A 20,468-nucleotide genomic window follows, 5' to 3' on the forward strand; every position below is an offset into this window, starting at 1 on the left:
CAGAGAAACTGTAACACAAGAGCTTGTATATTAAAATTCAAGAATATGCAAAACAGATAGCATGATTTAATGATATATAAAGATTAACATAACTGAAGGTATCAGAGATAAACATAGAAAATGCTGGAAATAATCAACAGGTCAGTTAGTATCTGTTGGCAGAGAAATAGAGTTGATGTTTCAGAGCCACAGCCTTTCTGCTGAGCTGAGAAAATTTATAAAATACATTTCCTACATTTGTAGGAAGATAAAAGGAGACAGAGTGGAGCCCAAGAGAATGCACACAAAATGCTGGAGGAACTCAGCAGGGCAGGCAGCATCTATGGAAAAAAGTACAGTCGATGTTTTGGGCCGAGTTGCGTTGGCAGGACAGCTAGCTTTACTAGAGAATATGTAAATAGAAGGATGCACATTTGGCCAGTAAATTGAAAGATATTTGCCCAGATTTTCCTGTCAGTGGTGAAGGGTTATCACCGGTCTCTGCTAATTCTTTCACAAAGGTTATAGTCTTATTGATTTCTGCTTTTCAATTCAGTTTGCAATTAGGTGCAAGTTGTAGGGATGTAAGTCTCCACTTATAAGTTGCAGGTCTCCAGAAGCAATGATTGTCAAACTAAAAGAAACACAGCGACATAAGTATGTTATTAAGGCTGAAACTAAAACATAAGTGTGAGTGAGTGAAATAAAAATAATTTGTATGATTTTATAAAACATTTGAATTTGCTGTTGTTATTTTCAGGGAACATCAATTTACATATGAAAAATATAGCCCTTCACAGTTAAGAATAATATTTAGTGTGTTTATCTTTACAATTTTGTCAGGAGGAAAATCGTTTCTCATAAATCAAAAAACTTTGACCTTGGGTATAGTTTGTATAACGCTATTCCAAATAACACAATCGTTAAGAATCACATTCATGCTATCTGTTATGCCATGTACATGTATACCTTTTTACAATTATTCTGGGTTAGCTGCTGAACTTCTTGTTTATGCTGTATAGTCCTACAGGAAGTAGCAGATATGGCTCATCAGGAAACCTCAGCCAAGGCAGTTCTCAACTTAGTGAACTTGATCATGATAATGAAAACGTCCATGAGTCGGCAATGGATGACAGGCGAGATCAAGAGTCATATCACTCTCATCACAGTTCAGGTACACAGGAATGGTATAATGAAGCTGATAAACAGCCAGCACATTCGAATGAAAACAAGATCAATGAATGTCATGAAAATTCCAGAAAAGTGACTGAAGCTGTACTCGATACTCCCCTCTCTAACATCTCGCCCCAGCTGGATATGATTGCAAAACCACATAATAGGTGAGTACTGCAGTTTTCTGTAAGTATATTTTGTTCATTTTAGTTTAACTATGACTAGCGTGAATTTTTCCTTAAGTAAAATTTCAAAAAAAGCACTAATCTTGTAATTTGCTTCCTACTTTTCCTCATAACTTAGAAAATATTTCTTTACGGTTAGTGAAAGTTACCATAAATATAAAAGGTCATCTTTAACTTTATGTTCCAATCCTATAGCAATAAGTATAATCTTGTCATATGCCTTCCTAATAACTTGCTTTATCTGAAAACTAATATTTTTGCACAGAAATTTGATTGCAGAGCAGTTTGTTATTCTATGTAATCCGAATTTGATGTAACCCATAGCAAATTATGTTAATGACATTTCTGAATAGAATTATTGTTCTTTTTAAAGATTATGTGCTTTCTGATGAAGTCCACACTACCCTATTTCATGTTTTCCCAGAATCATTCGTTGTGCAAAGCACATTTGAAACTTACTGCATATAAATTGAAACTTATGTATTCTGGAAATACTTATTACTGCTGTTTGCAACAGTCTGCTGTACTCAACATTTAAACATTATTTCGAGTGCCCTATAGCTTACAATGAGCTTTTTACTGCAGACTGCCCACACACATTCCAGTGTGCTCAACCATACTTAAACTAGCAAAGAATACTCCTTGGAGATTGGAACAGCTGCCCACGGGGAGGAGGACTCTTTCCTCCAGTCTAATGGGGCATTGCTCTCAAGAATACCTCCGCATCCAGGGGGCTTGTCATTATATACATAAATTTCTAACTTGACAGAGGATATTTGGCAACTAAACCTTTGGTATATATTTATAGGTGGGGTCTGTAGGTGGGTTATTTGTGTATGTAGCTGAAGCCTTGAGAGATAAGGACTAGAGGATGGAGCTCTGGGTGTGTTGGTGTGTTTGTATACATCCATATGAGCTTTAAAGGAGAATATTTATAATGGTATTGAACAATGTTCCCTCTAATTTGTAATGACTAATGTGCGCAAAAATCTTGTCCTGTGCTATTTTTTGCCCAGTGACAACAACATGTGCACACTGAATTTTTAAGTGGAAGTTATCCTGAAGCTATTGTAAGTATAATAAGCCTTTCCACTTTAAATGAACTAGCAGTTCTTTTCTGCTTAAAGCCCTTTGCTTCTTTGGAATTTGACTTTCCCAAACTATATCACATTTAAATTTAGAAAAATCAGAAGTGACATTTTTGATCCTTCGGTTAAATTTGAAGAGACTTGGAAACCATTTATTCAACATTTTCATATGATGTAATTTGACCTTTCCAAATCCTTATTAACTTAAAATATATGAATAGAGGAGCGGAGTTGATGGCATTATTGAACGTATTCGATTTAAGATATTGGTCTAGCCTTGTTTAGTTCCGTTTTATTTTTTTGGGGGGGTTTTACTTTGTTTTTTTTTTCTTTTTATTTCTTTTTTCTCTATGATTAACTATATTAAGGGTTTGGAAGTCTATTACACCTGTATTATTTGAAGTTTTTTTTGTACATGTTTATCAACAATAAGATTATTCCGATCTCTCTGTATCAATATTGTTATGCTGTTTATAATTTTGGAAAATTAATAAAAAGATTTAAAAAGAAAGAAAGGAATTCAACATAGTGAATCAATAATTTCTTCAATAAAAAGAGTATAAATAAACCAGTTCTAAAATTTGCAGACAAATCATCACAACTTCTCGTTGTCAACAGTATTGCATCAGAAACTGGAAAAGGAAATATGATTGTGTATGATTGTAAAATATACTTAATATGCCAACGAGGGGAGAGGGTGACAACCTTTTGTGCGCTGTAGCAAAAGATGTGTGTGCACACGCACTGGCACACCTTAGAGGGAACATTGGTGTGGAATCACCTTTATACATCTATTGATGCCTTGTTATCATTGCCCAATGTACATGAGTTCACATTCCTTATGTTGATCTCATCCAGCACTTCACTGTCACTCTTACTCAAAGAAACTTGACACCCAATCTCCAGCTTTGCTGCATGGTAAAGTTATGGCAGTTAAGATACATAAGAGTGCTATTGTATTTTGATTTAACCTGTTGTTGTGGGTGCAGACAATTCAAATGGTTTGTAGTTTTGTGACCTTTTTTTACAGGGCCTGATGTGGTGCTAATGCTACATGCAGCAATATTTTAGCATTACCTGAAATCCAGTTCTAGGCACTTTTGACTCATGTATGAAGATGGATACATTGTACATCTTTAAAAGCAGTGTTTAATAATTGTCGACCATTTAAAAATATGTACCATAATATGTACAAAAATATTTGCCATCTACCTACTGAAGTGAAAAACTTTTCATTGCCCATGTAATACTCCATCTGCCAAATTATTACCACTGCACCAAAGCTTCTCATGCAGATTCTGTGCATCCTCCTGACAAACTTCTTTCCTTCCCAGTTTTGTATAGACTGCAGTTGGTCCTCTCAACTATGCTACTGGTGTGGAGAGTAAACAGATGGAGCTTAATCCCAAACTTCTTGAAGTCCCATTAAATACAGGCTGACAATTTTAAAAAAATGTCTAATTTCTGATGCAGTCCTGATGTGGGATCTCAGTCTGAAACACTGACAATTCTTTTTCCTTTATAGCCTCTGCTTGACTTCCTTAAGTTTCTCTAACAGTTTTTCTGTTGCTTGATTCCAAGTATTCCTACTTGCCCATTATCAAATCTGCTTTCTCCATGAGTGCTTTAGCTGTATAACCAAGTCAAAGAATTCAGAAAGTGTGAAATGCAGAGTAGGGAACCCTTTTACAAAATGGAAATCTCGATAAATATGTGGAAAGTTAAGATCACTTCCTATCACAACGTTCTATTTCTTGCAACTGTTCACGATCTCCCTACAAATTTGCTCCTCTAAATACTGCTGACAACTTTTTGAGTATTTCAGTTAAGGGTCACCTTTGAAAATTTGATCGAGGTCAGGGACGAAGTCCCTCATTCAGGGGCACTTATTAAATTTAGAAGGATGTTGTCAGAATTTGAGGTTTAGATTATGAGAACACTCAGTCCTCTTTTATTGTCATTTAGAAATGCATACATGCATTAAGAAATGATACAATGTTTCTCCGGCGTGATATCGCAGAAAACAAGACAGACCAAAGACTAATACTACAAAACCACATAATTATAACATATAGTTACAGCAGTGCAAAGCAATACCATAATTTGATGAAGACCAGTCCATAGGCACAGTAAAAAAAAATAGTCTCAAAGTCCCCGAGTCAATTGACTCCCGAGTCCCCGATAGCGGCGGCAAAAGGGAGAAACTCCCTGCCATAAACCTCTAGGCACTATCAACTTGCCGATACCTTGGAAGCAGCTGACCACAGCCGACACTGAGTCCATCCATCCGAAAACTTCGAGCTTCCGAGCAACCTCTCCGATACAGCCTCCTGAGCGCCATCCTCTGCCGAGCGCTTTCGACCTGTCCTCGACCACTGAAACACGCAAAGCCGAGGATTTCGAGGCCTTCAACTCCAGGGATTCCGGTTACCACACAGTAGCAGCGGTAGCAAAGCAGACATTTCAGAAGGATCTTAGTTATAGGGAAAGGATAAATAGGTTAGGACTTTATTTCCTGGTGTGTAGGAGAATGAGGAGAGATTTAATAGAGGTATACAAAATTTCCACTGAGGTTCAGTGAGACTAGAGGGGAACCTGAGAGGGAACTTCTTCACTCAGAGGGTAGGGCGAGTGTGGAATGAACGACTAGCAGAAGCGGTAGATGTGGGTTCGATTTCAATATTTAAGAGAAGTTCGGATAAGTACATGGATGGAAGGAAGGGGTATGGAGGGCTATAGTCCAGGTGCAGGTTGATGGGACGAGGCAGAGTAAAATGATAGCACAGACCTGATGGGCCAAAGGGCCTGTTTCTGTGCTGTAGTGCTCTATGATTCTATGACAGAATGTGATATCTGGTCACTGAGTAGAACATGGTTAACTGTTCAAGTTGTATGGAACAAATTAAAATAGTCTGCTTGTCAGTTGGTTCAATTACGTTTTATGTGAAATTGTCTAGATATCTGTGCAGATGTGATTTGTGCTTGCTGACATGAAAAGTAAAGTCTTCCATCAATTATTAGTTTACCTTTTGCTCTTTGTTCATGTTATTTCTTAGTAATCCTTGTAATTTAGTAGCTGGCATGGCATGTATGTGTTTGTCCTAGCTGCCTTTTTATTTTTCTTCTCTCTACTCACACTTAACAGAACAAATCCTAAACACTGGCCTAAGGAACTTAAGAACATTAGGCCGTAAGACGTAGGAGCAGAATTAAGCCATTCAGCCCATGGAGTCTGCTGTGCCATTCCATCATGGCTGATCCCAGATCCCACTCAACCCCATACACCTGCCTTCTCACCATATCCTTTGATGCCCTGACTGATCAGGAAGTGTTCAATTTCCGCATTAGATATACCCATGGAACTGGCCTCTTTGGCATTCTGTGTGGCAGAGCATTCCACAGATTCACTACTCTCTGGCTAAAAAAAGAATCCTCATTACCTCTATTCTAAAAGGTTGCCCGTCAATCTTGAGGCTGTGCCCTCTAGTTCTGGATGTCCCCACCATAGGAAACATCCTCTCTATATCCACCCTCTCTGGTCCTTTCAACACTTGGTAGATTTCAATAAGATCCCCATGCATTCTTCTAAATTCCCGTGAGTACAGGGCCAAAGCTGCCAGACACTCCTCATATACTAACCCCTTCATTCCTGGAATCATCCTCGTGAATCTCCCCTGGACTTTCTCCAATGACAACACATACTTTCTGAGATATGGGGCCCAAAATAGTTGACAATACTCCAAGTGCGTCCTGACTAGTGTCTAATAAAGCAGTGGACCCCAACCTCCGGGCCGCGGATCGATACTGGGCCGCGAAGCATGCAGGGGTGCAGCAGTAGCTGGAGCACACCCAGCACATCTTTAAGAAAAAACCCAAAATAAACAAGCTAACTAATTAGGTGCTGCCCAGAAGCCACTCTTCATTAGAGGAACTGAGGTGGAGAGGGTCAATAACATTGAATTCTTCAGCATTAAGGATCGACGTTTCTCTCTCTGAAAAGTGTCAGAGGATCTGTCCTGGGACCAGCTCGTAACTGTCATTACAAAGAAAGCACGCAGCGCCTATACTTTATTAGAAGTTTGTGTAGATTCAACATGTCTGCATTGTATCTCTAAATAAATAGATCCTGACAGCCCTGTCCTTTCAGCCTTTCTGGGCTGGCATTTAAGTTGACCAAACAATGGAACAGCTAAAGGCTCCATTGCCTTGGAAAGAGGAGTGAACATTGCGTAGAGCAAGTGAAATCGGCAATCGCCTCTGATCTGGGCCGACATTTACGTGCCGGGCAGCACCTAATTAATTAGCTTGTTTATTTCGGCTTTTTTCTTAAAGATTTGCTGGGTGCACTCCAGCTACCACTACACCCCTGATGCTTTGCGGCCCGGAGGTTGGGGACCACTGTTATAAAAGCTCAGCATTATCTCCTTGCTTTTATATTCTATTCCCCTTGAAATAAATGCCAACGTTGTATTTGCATTCTTTACCACAGATTCAGCCTGTAAATTAACCGGCTTGGGAGTCTTGCACAAGGACTCCCAAGTCCCTCTGCACCTCTGATGTTTGAACCTTCTCCCCATTTAGATCATAGCCTCATTATTGTTCCTTTTACTAAAATGCATTATCATACATTTCCCAACACTGTATTCCATCTGCCACTTTTTTTGCCCATTCTTCCAATTTGTTTAAGTCCTGCTGCAATCACATTGCTTCCTCAGCACTACCTACCCCTCCACCTATCTTTGTTTCATCTGCAAACTTTGCCACAAAGCCATCAATTCCACTATCCAAATCACTGACAAACGATGTGAAAAGTAGTGGTCTCAATACTGACCCCTGAGGAACACCACTAGTCACCGGCAATCAACCAGAAAAGGCCCATTTTATTCCCACTTGCTGTCTCCTGCCTGTTAGCCATTCCTCTATCCATACCACTGTCTTTCCTGTAACGCCGTAGGATTTTATCTTGTTAAACAGCCTCATGTGTGGCACCTTATCAAATGCCTTCTGAAAATCCAAGTAAATGACACCCACTGCCTCTTCTTTGTTTACCCTGCTTGTTACTTCCTCGAAGCTAATCTGAAGATTTTGAGAGTGGTTTAGGGCTGGGTGATGGAATCTGGGCCTGGAGCGAGGAGCGAGGTGCTGGGCGACATGGTCTGGGCGCGATGCCCAGGTCCTATAATGAGGTAACTTACTCTGTTTAGACAATTTGAATACTGGCCCAGATTGGAGGCGAGAGCTGATTTCACTCGCTGTCTGCAACGATCACTCCTCTCTCCTGGGCACCGGAGCCTTTTGCCTATTCTGTTGTTTGGTCAATTTGAATGCCAGCCCAGACAGACTGAAAAGACTAGGTGTTGGTCAGGGTGAGAAGTGATTTTGCTTGTTCTCTGCGATGGTCATCTCCATGGTGCTGAAACTATGAAGACTGCCCAGCTGCTGTTCTCTGTGCCCACTAATATAACAAACTGATACTCAGGCTTTAAGCCTACTCTGGGCTGCTCTGGGGTTTGGATCTGAAGATGCAATTTTGGTTCAGAATGCTGTTGATCGCTTCAATTGTTTGCATGATTTGTATGTTTTTCTTTCTCTTGCACATTGAGTGTTGGTCTTTTATTTTAATTTTTTATTCTTGTTTTTCTTTTAATCGGGTTCTTTTGGGTTTCTGTGTTTGTGGCTACCTGTGAGCAAGCAAATCTCAAGGTTGTATAATTTATACATTAATAGACAATAGACAATAGGTGCAGGAGTGGGCCATTCAGCCCTTCGAGCCAGCACCGCCATTCACTGTGATCATGGCTGATCATCCACAATCAGTACCCTTTTCCTGCCTTCTCCCCATATCTCTTGACTCCGCTATCTTTAAGAGCTCTATCTAACTCTTTCTTGAAAGAATCCAGAGAATTGACCTCCACTGCCTTCTGAGGCAGAGCATCCCACAGATCCACAACCCTCTGTGTGAAAAAGTTTTTCCTCAACTCCATTCTAAATGGTCTACCTTTTATTCTTAAACTGTGGCCTCTGGTTCTGGACTCAGTGTTCAATCCCTTAATAATCTTATATGTTTCAATCAGATCCACTCTCATCCTTCTAAATTCCAGTGTATACAAGCCCAGTCGCTCCAATCTTTCAACATATGACAGTCCCGCCATCCCAGAAATTAACATTGTTTGGTAATAAATGAATTAATAATTGGAACATATACAATTGAGTATTTCACCTACATCACTACTTAATAACCTGTTTTTAAGCATTCTGCCCTTTGAAATATTTAATTTCCAACAAAGGTCCCTTTGTCACGGCATCTCCATAACTATGTTGTAATTTATGTCACCTCAGTTTTGGGGTAATGCCACTTCATCTATGACATTGACCCTTTGGCATACTGGTTAGTAGAGTAATTGGTCATTGTAAATTGCACTGTGATTAGGCTAGTGTTAAATGGGTGGGTTGCCAGGGCGATGTGGCTTGCTGGGCTGGAAGGGTCTGTTCTGCGTTGTACCTCTAAATAAAATAAAATAATAATGATGATTCTACTGTTCTATCGAAATACATGCATCATTCCCTGCTGTAACTAAATGTCTGAGTGCAGTACAAAATGCCATTGTACCTCATTGCATCACCGCAGTCCTATAATATGTTGATTTGATCTTCACTGAGATATTTAACATCTCTCTGCAAATGTGCAGGGTTCCAGACTGCTTTAAATTTATTCAATTGTTTCAGTTCCTAAGAAAGACAAGATCACTAGAGTTAATGATTGTAGGCCAGTTGCTCTGAATTCAGTAGTTATGAAAACTTTTGAACACCTGATGTTGGCCTGATGACCTTCTTCTTGACTTGCTACAGTTTGCTTGAAGAGCAAATTGCTCAGTTGAGGATGCAGGTAACTTCAGCTTTCATTACCTTCTTCAACATTTGGACACTTGGACTCTCCTAACACCTATGTGGGGATCCAGTTTGTGGATTTTATCTTTGCCTTCAACACTATTATTCTGGAGTTGCTCCACAGAAAGCTAACCCAGCCAGCTGAACCCTACGGTATCTGTCAGTGGATTAAGAAACTTCCTGACAGGAAGAAAACAGTATGTAAGGCTGGGCTCCTACTTGTCCAATCCAATGTCTATAAGCACAGGCTCTCCCCACAGCTGTGTTCTTTCATCTTGTTCTCAGTTTATACAAATGACTACCTCCACAGATAAATATATAAAATCTTAAAGTTTGTGGATGACACTACTGTAGTTGGTCTCATCTCTAATAATGATATGATTTGCTATCAAAGAGAGGTAGACTGTCTTGTAACATGGTGTGCTCATAACAACTTCGAGCTTAATGCTATCAAGACAGTGCAATTGAGGATTAGCCTTCGCGACAACCTCCTACCTGCCCTGCCCCCCCGCCCCCCCTGGAACCGCGGAAACTAATGGTCAGGCACCTCTATCACCGTTTGATTTGCTGTCACTTCCTTCCTTTCCAAGTCCAGGTTGCAGTGAGTGACCCAATCAACGGAGAAGATCATTGGTTGTCAGCTACCAACATTAAAAGACCTGTTCATCACCCACCCTCACAGTCAGTTATACACCAAATTGCCATCACGGAGGTGCTACAAGTCCATCACCACCAGGACTACACATCATCTCCAAAGCTTGTTTCCTGTAGCTATCCAGTTTCTCAAGGAAAGTCACTTAGGTGTAATATCCTAAATGTCCCTGCACAACGCCTGTTATATGGTTTTTCCTGCTCTCCTTGTTTTGTTGATAGTTCGTGAGTCTGTTCATATGTTCACATTTATTTAAGTTTCATTATTGATGTTTGGCCATGTGACTGTTTTGCTAATTGTTGATTGCTCATGACTGTTTGCACTATTGTCTAGTAAATTGTTGGTTGCTGTTGTGTGGTCTGTTATGGTAGTGTCCTGTGTTTTATGCTTGGCACTGAACCACAATCAATTCTGGTATGTTTCTCATACTGACAACTGATTCTGATTCTGTAAACAATAGGGTTTCCGGAGCATATGGTTTCCCTGCTGAAGCTCTAAAACTTGTCAAATCATAGAGTTATACAACAACTCATTCGTGTCAAGCGAGTTACCTTCCTCAGCTGGTCTTATTTTCCTGTACTTAACCCAACCTTTCTTACAGATAAACCTGTCCAAATGTTGTTCGATTATTCAAGAAGGGAAATAAAAATAATCTGGAAACTATGGACTGGCATCACCCTTGTGAATCTTGCCTGCACTTTCTTTAGCTATTCATATCCTTTCTCTAGTATGGTAATCAGAGCTGCACACTATATTCTGTTTATGATTCTACCAATGTCTCTATAGCTGTAACGTGGCATCCCAGCTCTTGTACTCAGTGCCTTACCTGATGAAGGCAGGCATGCCATGTGTTCTTCACCACTTTCAAAGGGTCAAAGGTCAAGTTTAATGTCAGAGAAATATATACAATATACATCCTGAAATGCTTTTTCTTCGCAAAACATCCACGAAAACAGAGAAGTGCCCCAAAGAATGAACGACAGTTAAACTTGAGAACCCCAAAAACCCCAAAGTCCCCCCCCCCAGCTCCCCCCTCTGGCGCGTAAGCGGCAGCCAACTCTATTGCTACTTTCAGGGAACTATGTTCTTGGTAATCCTAAGTTCTGTTTGTTCTACAACACTTCCTAGGGCCCTGTCATTAACTGTGTATGTCCCAGCCTGGTTGAACTTCTAACACAAGACCATAAAAATATCAGCTATAAGAGCAGAATTAGGCCATTTTGGCCCATCAAGTCTGCTCCTCCATTTCATCATAGCTGATCCAATTTTCCTCAGCACCAATCTCCTGTCTTCTCCCTGTATTCTTTCATGCACTGACCAATCAAGAATCTATCAACCTTTGCCTTAAATATATGTTAAGATTTGGCCCCCACAGCTGCCTTGGCAAAGAATTCCACAGATTCAGCACTCTCTGGCTAAAAAACAAATCCTCCTCATCTCCATTCTAAAAGGATGCCACTCTGTTCTGGTCTTAGACTCTCCCACCATAGGAAACATCCTCGCCACATCCACTCTATCAAGGCCTTACACCATTTGATAGGTTTCAATGAGGTCACCCCTCATTCTTCTGAATCCAAGTGAATTCAGGCTCAGAACTATAAGACACTCTTCATATGACAAGCTATTCAATCCTTGAATAATTTTCATGAGCCTCCTTTGAATCCTCTCCACTTTCAGCACACCTTTTCTTAGGTAAACGGCTCACAGTACTCTAAGTTAGGCTTCACAAGTAAGTCTCAACACTACATCATTGCTTTTGTATTCTAGACCTCATGAAATGAATGCTAACATCACAATTACCTTCCTCACCACAGTCTCAACCTGCAAATTAACCTTTAGGGAATCCTGCACAAGGATTGCCAAATCCTTATGTGCCTCAGTTTTTGTATTTTCTCTGCATTTAGTAAATAGTCAACCTTTCATTTCTTCTATCGAAGTGCATGATCATGCACTTTCTGACACCATTTCTTTGCCCATTCTCCTAATCTGTCTGAGTCCTTCTGTAGCCTTTCTACTTCTTCAAACTACCTGCCCCTCCAGCTTCAAATCATCTACAAACTTTGCAACAAAGCCATCAATTCCATCATCCAAATCTTTGATATATAACATAAAAAGAATTGGTCCCAACACAGAACCCCGTGGAACACCACTGGTCACAGACAGCCATCCAGAAATGGCTCCTTTTGTTCCCACTCTCTGCCTTCTGCCAATCAGCCACTACTTTAGCCATGCTCAAATCTTGCTGTAATACCATGGGCTCATAGCTTATTAAGCAGCCTCATGTGTGGCGCCTTGTCAAAGGCCTTATGAAAATCCAAGTACACAACATCTACTGATTCTCTTTTGTCTATTCTGTTTGTTATTTCTTCAAAGAATTCCAACCGATTTTTTAAGTAAGATTTTCCCTCGAGGAAACCATACCTATTTTATCATATACCTCCAAGTACCCTGAGACCTCATTGTTAATAATCAACAGCAACATATTCCTAACCGCTGAGGTCAGACTAACTGGCCTATAATTTCCTTTCTTCTGCCTCTCTCCCTTCTCGAATTTTCCAGTCTTCCGGAACCATTCCAAAATCTCATGATTTTTGCAAGATCATTGCTAACGCGTCTGTGATCTCTTCAGCCACCTCTTTCTGAACCCTGGATGTACACCACCTGTTCTAGTTAACTTATCTACCTTTAGACCTCTCTGTTTCCAAAGAACCTTCTTTCTAGTAATGGTAACGTCACACACTTCATGACCCCTGACACCTTGAACATCCACCATACTGCTAGTGCCTACCATAGCAAAGACTGATGCAAAATATTTATTCAGTTTGTCCGCCACTTCATTGTGCTCCATTACTACCTCGCATTGTTTTCCAGCGGTCTGATATCTCTCGCCTCTCTTTTACACTTTATGTATCTGAAGAAACTTTTGGTACCCTCTTTAATATTATTGGCTAGCTTACTTTTGTATTCCATCTTTACCTTCTCAATTACTTTTTTAATTGCCTTCTTGTGTTTTTTAAAAGCTTCCCAATCCTCTAATTTTGCACTAATTTTTGCTCTGTTATCTGCCCTCTGTTTGGCTTTTATGTTGGCTTTGACTTCTCTTGTTAGCCACGGTTCTGTCATCTTTCCTTTAGAATACTTCTTCCTCTTTGGATGTATATTTCCTGAACTGCTTCTAGAAATTCCAACTATTGCTGTTTTGCGATCATATCTGCCAGTAGTCTTTTCCAATCAATTCTAGCCAATTCCTCCGTTCCCTTTGCTCCACTGTAATACTGATACATCTGACTTTAACTTCTCCATTTCAAATTTCAGGGTGAATTTGATTATATGATGATCACTTTTCCCTTAGGGTTCTTTTACCTTAAGCTCTCTAATCAATTCTGGATCATTGCACAGTACCCAATCCAGAATAGCAGATCCCCTCATCGGCTCAACCACAAACTGCTCTAAAGTACCATCCCTTGGACAATCCAGAAATTTCCCCTCCTGGAATCCAGCACCAGCCTAATTTTCCCAACTACTTGCACACTGAAGTCCCCCATTATATTTGTAACACTACTTTTTGGCATGCATTTTCTATCTCCCATTATAATTTGTAGGCCACATCCTTACTACTGTTTGGGGTTCTGTAGACAACTTCCATCAGGGCCTTTTTACCTTACCCTTACGCTTAACTCTATCTAGAATAATTCAACACCTTCTGACCCTATGTCACCTCCTTCTGATGATTTGATTTCATGTTTTACCAAGGGCAATGCCACTCCCTCTGCCTTCCTGTCTGTCCTTTCGATACAGTGTGTATTGTTGAACATTAAGCTCCCAGCTATAACCTTCTTTCAGCCATGATTCTGTAATGCCTACAACATCATACCTGCCAATCTTACTGTGCTACAAGTTCATCTGCCTTATTCTGTATCCTGCGCACCTAGAAAAAAATTGCTTCATAAAATCCACTAAGGGAACTAAATTAGCTCTATAAAGGTCTCCATAATTTTTAGTGATGATAATACCTAAATATTTAAAAGAATCCGTAACTTTTAAAGGAATGTCATCATATATAGGAGAATCATTTAACGGAAATAATTCACTTTTATGCAGGTTTAATTTATATCCTGAAAACAATCCAAATTCATTTAATAATTTTAATAAATTAGGAATAGATTCTTTGGGATTCGAAACATAAACCAAAAGATTATCTGCATAAAGGGAAATCTTATGAATAGTCCCATTTATAGAATTCCTTGAATATCTTTAGCTTCACGAAGTGCAATAGCCAAAGGTTCCAACATCAAATTAAGTAACAAAGGGCTTAACAGGCATCCTTGTCTTGTACCCCGCGAAAGTCGGTAAAAGGGGGATCTACAGTTATTAGTAATAACAGTGGCAATAGGGTTTTTATATATCAATCTAATCCATTTATTAAAATTAGTACCAAAGCTAAATTTCTCTAAAACTTTAAATAGATATTTCCATTCAACTCTATCAAATGCCTTTTCAGCGTCTAGAGAAACAACACATTGGGGAGTCTTAGAGAGGGATGTGTATATAATATTTAACAATCTCCGAGTGTTTGAAGAAGAATAACGGCAAAGGAGAGATTGTCTAAAATATTTCCTAATGTGTATAGTCAGTGTGATAGATGTAAAACTGAGATAGCTACATTGACACATATGTTTTGGTCATGCTCTGTATTGAAACAGTTTTGGAAATCTATTTTTTCTACAATTTCTAAAGCTTTAAAAATCAATTTACAGCCTAATAAATTGACAGTTTTGTGTGGTATAATTCCGTAATATATTCACGGTATTTCTATATCAGACCAACACGTAATTGCATTTGTCACATTATTGGCTAGAAGGGCTATTTTATTAAAATGGAAAGATGCCTCTGCTCCCACTTTGATACAATGGTTCTCTCAGGTGATGTTATGCCTTAGTTTGGAAAAAATTAGAAGTCAAACTTTTGATCCTCGATTTGACTTCGAGAAAAGGTGGGGCTCTTTTGCCCGTTATTATCATTTGATTTGAGTTAATAAAGATGGTTCTTTTCTGATGCTTGGCTATATGGATTTGGTTGGTGGATTGATGTCTTTTTTTTTATGGAAGCTTGTATGGCGTATAGCTCTGGGTCTGTATCCTGTGCACACTCAAATACAATACCTTCAGTCCTGTATGCACCCTTTTCGATTGTATCCACTTTTTACGTTGTGGCTTGTCTTGTTGACTGCATTTCCGCTCCAGCAACAGTCTCTCCTGACTACCCATTGCCCCTGTTTGTAAATGAGCTACCTCATCTTCAGCACTGTTAACCACCTTTCCTCCTATACTTCTTGCATTGAAATATATGCAGCTCAGGATCCTGCTCAACCTTTTGATTCCTAACTTTAACTGAGTTCTTACCAATATCTACCTCCACAACCTCTCCATTAGCTGTTCTGGCACTCTTGTTCCCACCCCCCTGCAACTCTAGGTTAATCCCCACCGTACAGCATTAACATAGCTTCCTGCTAGGACATTAGTCCCCCTTCAGTTCATGTACATACCATCCCTTCTGTACAGGTCTCACCGTCCTTGGAAGAGAGTCCATGGTCCAAAAATCTTATGCCCTCCCTCCTACAACTCCTTAGCCACTTACTAAACTGTATAATCTTCCTAGTTCTGGCCTCACTAGTACATGGCATGTGTAGCAATCCTGAGATCACCACCCTGGAGGTTGTACAGTACCCTTTAACTCAGTTCCTAACTCCCTGAATTCCCTATGCAGAACTTTGTCACTCATCCTACCCTTGTCATTGATACCTACATGGACCATGACTTCTGGCTGTTTACCCTCTCACTTAAGAATGCTAACGATTCGATATCCCAGACCCCGGCATCTGGGAGGTAACATACCATCCTTGAATCTCATTCTCATCCACAGAGCCTCCTGTCTGTTCCCCTAAGTAATGAGTCCTATATCAAAATAGTATGTCTGTTATCCCCCCACCCCCTTACCTTCTGAGTCACAGAGGCAAATTCAGTGCCAGAGACTCGACCATGGTGACTTTCCTCTATTAGTTCATCCCCCATCCCCCATCCCCCACCCTTGACAGTATCCAAAGTGATATACCTGTTGTTCAGAGGGATGGCCACAGGGACACTCTGCGCTGGCTGTTTAACCTCTTTCCCCTTCCTGGCTCACTTATTCTCCTGTGTCCTGCCCCTCTCTATATGTTCTATCTTTCACCTCCTCAGCCTACTGAATGATTCGGAGTTCATCCAGTTCCAGGTCCAACTCCTCAACGAGGATTGTTAGAAGCCGCAGCAGAATGCACTTCTTGTAGTTGTAGTCTCCCTGCTTTCTCATATCTCACAAGAGGAGCATTCCACTATCCTGCCTAACATCTCTGCTGTCCTTGCTGAGCAGATATAAAGAAGGGAAGGAAAAAAAAACTTAATCTAGAGTTTATCTTTCCTTTTTCTTTCTCTGACTGAAGCCTCTCCTTGTGGATGCCTGGAAGATCTAAAGCCTCAAGATGACCTCTCTGACTCTGTCCAGACGACAGCCACTGTGCTTGCCACTACATTTCTATAATTTGTTCACTGATCAATCCCAAATGCGGATTGGTCACTGGTCAAAGCTCTTTCGTGCTGTAGAGACCTGCTGCTGCCAGTTATACTTGGGCAGTAGACCTGATTGAAGTCCCCTCTTCAGATGCCTGGATTGGCAGCTGGTCAAAGCTCTTTTTCATGCCACCAATATTGGTATCATTTGCAAACCTGCTAATCATACCATCCACATTCTCACTCAAATAGTTTATATATACAGTATGAAGAACAGCAGGAGATCCAACGCTGATCCCTGTCGCACGTCACTGGTCTCAGGCCTCCAATCTGAAAACCCTCTGATTTATTGAACAAAGCTAATTTTGCATCTAACTGATTAGCTCTTCCTGGATCTCAATGACTCAGCTTTCCATAGCTGTGTAACATACGGGACATTGTCAGAAACATTGTTGAAGTCGAAGTAGGTAGTCTTGTGCCTTGTGTCAAATGGTCTCAGAGATAATGTAATCACTACCATTTCTGAGAAAGAAGACAAACAGTGATAATTACAGAAATGTTTCCCAGTTCTCTGCCACAGAGAAGAAAAATCACTGAGGTCTTTCTTAATCACTTCTTCCTAATGGCTCTTCCCTGAATTGTATTGTGGATCCTATCCATGAGAGACACAATAGAGATGATAGTTACCACATAATCAATTTCAATGTATAGCCTTACATAGCCTTTTCACGAGGAAATTTGCAGATGCTGGAAATTCAAGCAACACACATAAAAGTTGCTGGTGAACGCAGCAGGCCAGGCAGCATCTCTAGGAAGAGGTACATTCAACGTTTCAGGCCGAGACCCTTCGTCAGGACTAACTGAAGGAAGAGTTAGTAAGAGATTTGAAAGTGGGACGGGGAGGGGCAGATCCAAAATGATAGGAGAAGACAGGAGGGGGAGGGATGGAGCCAAGAGCTGGACAGGTGATTGGCAAAAGGGATATGAGAGGATCATGGGACAGCAGGTCTCTACCTCTTCCTAGAGATGCTGCCTGGCCTGCTGCGTTCACCAGCAACTTTGATGTGTGTTGCTCTTTTCATCTTTGGCTTTTTTACAGATGGTGTGATGTTTGCTTCCAGAATTTGCTGGTATTTAATTGAATTCATTCTTCCCTCCACCAGTGACATGTTCCCTATGCCACTGGCTGCAACACAAGCCCAAAGCATGATCGATCAACCCCTGTGCTTTACAGTTGGAGAGGTGTTCTTTTTATGAAATTCTGCACCCTTTTTTCTCCAACCATACCTTTGCTCATTGCGGCCAAAAGAGTTCTATTTTAACTTCATCAGTCCACAGGACTTGTTTCCAAAATGCATCAGGCTTGTTTAGATGTTCCTTTGCAAACTTCTGACGCTGAATTTTGTGGTGAGGACACAGGAAAGGTTTTCTTCTGATGACTCTTCCATGAAGATCATATTTGTGCAGGTGTCACTGCACAGTAGAGCAGTGCACCATCATTCCAGAGTCTGCTAAATCTTCCTGAAGGTCTTTTGCAGTCAAACGGGAGTTTTGATTTGCCTTTCTAGCAATCCTACGAGCAGTTCTCTCGGAAAGTTTTCTTAGTTGTCCAGACCTCAACTTGACCTCCATCATTCCTGTTAACTGCCATTTCTTAGTTACATTATGAACTGAGGAAACAGCTACCTGAAAATGCTGTCTTCTTATAGCTTTCTCCTGCTTTGTGGGCAATATTTATTTTTAATTTTCAGAGTGTTAGGCAGCTGCTTAGAGGAGCCCAATGCTGCTGGTTGTTGGGACGAGGTTTGAGGAGTCAGGGTATTTATAAAGCTTTGAAATTTGCATCACCTGGCCTTTCCTAACGATGATTGTGAACAAGCCATAGCCCTAACAAGCTAATTAAGGTCTGAGACTTTGGTAAAAGTTACATGTGAGCTGAAATCTCTTGGGGTGCCCAGACTTTTGCATGGTGCTCCTTTCCTTATTTTCATTCACTCTAATATTGTACAAAACAAAAATAATACACTAATCTTGCTTAAAATTTTGAAAGGAATGTTTCATCTTTAACTTTATGACTTTTGGAAATTAGTTCATCTTCTACACACTTAACTATTCACAGTAACAGAAATTTTGACCAGGGGTGCCCAAAATTTTGCATGCCACCGCTAAGAACTTTGTCAGAACCGCAGAAAGTTCTTAGCTCTTATCATTTCCTGATAACCAAGTAGTATACTTTTTATATTGTTAAAAGTTTTTTTTCAAATGTAGCTCAGATTTTCCTATATTTATGCATTTCACACACTAGGGACTTTCATTTATTGGCAACATTTTGAATTATGCCTGCATTTATAATATGAATGGTTTCTGCCCATGATATAATCACAAGCTATGATGTGAAGACGTCAAAAACGAAGAGAAATGGCAATAAGATAGGAAGTGCTGGGAATTCTCATATTTCTACATGCGCGGTTTTTGATTTAGAAATAATTGGGAATTTTTTTCACTGTTTGCACCAAGGTTTTTTTTGACGTCAAAGATGCCAAAATCGTGACCACCTTCAAGAAAGGAGACAGATATAACTGTGCTGTAATTGCAGAGGGATCTCCTTACTGTTTGCCACAGAGAAAATCGTTACCATTTTTTTCTCAACAGCCACTTCTTGGAACTGCTTCCTAAATCTCACAATGAATTTCTTCTTTGTAGATATGTAGCAGGCATGCATTTCCATTTGCAGAGACAGGAACGGATTAGGATGGTCAGCATGGCTTTATTTGTAGGAGATTATGTCTGATATTTTTGAGAGTGTGACCAAGAGGACAACAACTGTTGTTGGCAGAATTTCAAATGGTGATGAGGAGGCGTACAGGAGTGAGTTAGATCAGTTCGTTGAGTGGTGTTGCCACAACAACCTTGCACTCAGTGTCAGTAAGACCAAGGAACTGATTGTGAACTTTAGGAATGGAAGGTGAGGAAACACACATCAGTCCTCATCGAGGGATCAGTAGTGGAAAGGGTAAGCAATTTCAAGTACTTGGGTGTCAATACCTGAAGCTTTATCCTGGGTCCAGCATATTGATGCAATTATAAAGAAGGCATAACAGCATTTATTTTTCATTATCAATTTAAGGAGATTTGGTATGTCACCAAAGGATCTTGCAAATTTCTACAGATGAAGCGTGGAGAGTATTCTAACTGCTTGCATCACCATCTGGTATGGAAGGGCCACTGCACAGGATTGTAAAATGCTGCAGAAAGTTGCAAACTCAGCCAGCCCCATCATGGGCACCAGCATTGTTAGCATTGAGGGCATCTTCAGAGGACGATGCCTTAAAAAGTTGGCATCTGTCATTAAGTGCCCCCATCAACCAGGACCTGCTCTCTTCTTGTTGCTACCATCAAGGTGGAGCTACAGGAACCTGAAGACATACTCACTGTTTTAGGAACAGCTTCTTCCCCTCCGCCATCAGAGACCCGAGTGGACAATGATCCCGTGCAAACTACCTCACCATTTTTCTTTTTGTGCTTCGCTTCCCTTTTTGCACTGCTTATTTAATTTAATTTTTAAATGTATTTCTTATTGCAATTTAAAGTTTATTATTATGTATTCCAAGTATTGCTGCCCCCAAACAACAAATTTCATGACATATGCCAGTGATATTAAACCTGGTTTATAATTTGATTCTGAGGATTGATGTGGGTTCAGTGGTACACATTGTTTGCATGGACTAGTAAAGCCTTTGCCAAGGTCTTGTAAACAAGCTGGTCCTGATTGTTAGAATGCATGAGATTCGGAGTGAGAGGGCAAAACTGTTCCAAAATTGGATTGGTGGTTGGAGCCAGAGAAGAAAAAAAGGGGAAGGTTACTTTTAATTTCACAGCCCAGTCCCACACAGCCAAATACCTCCCCACAATTGTATATGGAGTGCTTTCACAAGAAAGCAGCATTCACCATCAATGT

General features: G+C 40.3%; 1 protein-coding gene across 5 annotated transcripts in view; it reads left to right on the forward strand.

The window, feature by feature from the left end:
• The window catches only part of LOC134343935 (protein unc-13 homolog B-like), a 519,229-nt gene that overhangs the window by 288,174 nt on the left and 210,587 nt on the right, over nt 1-20,468 (forward strand). For all 5 annotated transcript variants that reach the window (XM_063042888.1, XM_063042887.1, XM_063042890.1 and 2 more), the window contains one exon: nt 1,002-1,319. In XM_063042888.1, coding sequence (XP_062898958.1) covers nt 1,002-1,319 — 318 coding nt within the window. The remainder of the gene's footprint in view (nt 1-1,001; nt 1,320-20,468) is intronic.

Source organism: Mobula hypostoma, chromosome 3 (assembly GCF_963921235.1).
Source record: "Mobula hypostoma chromosome 3, sMobHyp1.1, whole genome shotgun sequence".
NCBI classification, from domain to species: domain Eukaryota; kingdom Metazoa; phylum Chordata; class Chondrichthyes; order Myliobatiformes; family Myliobatidae; genus Mobula; species Mobula hypostoma.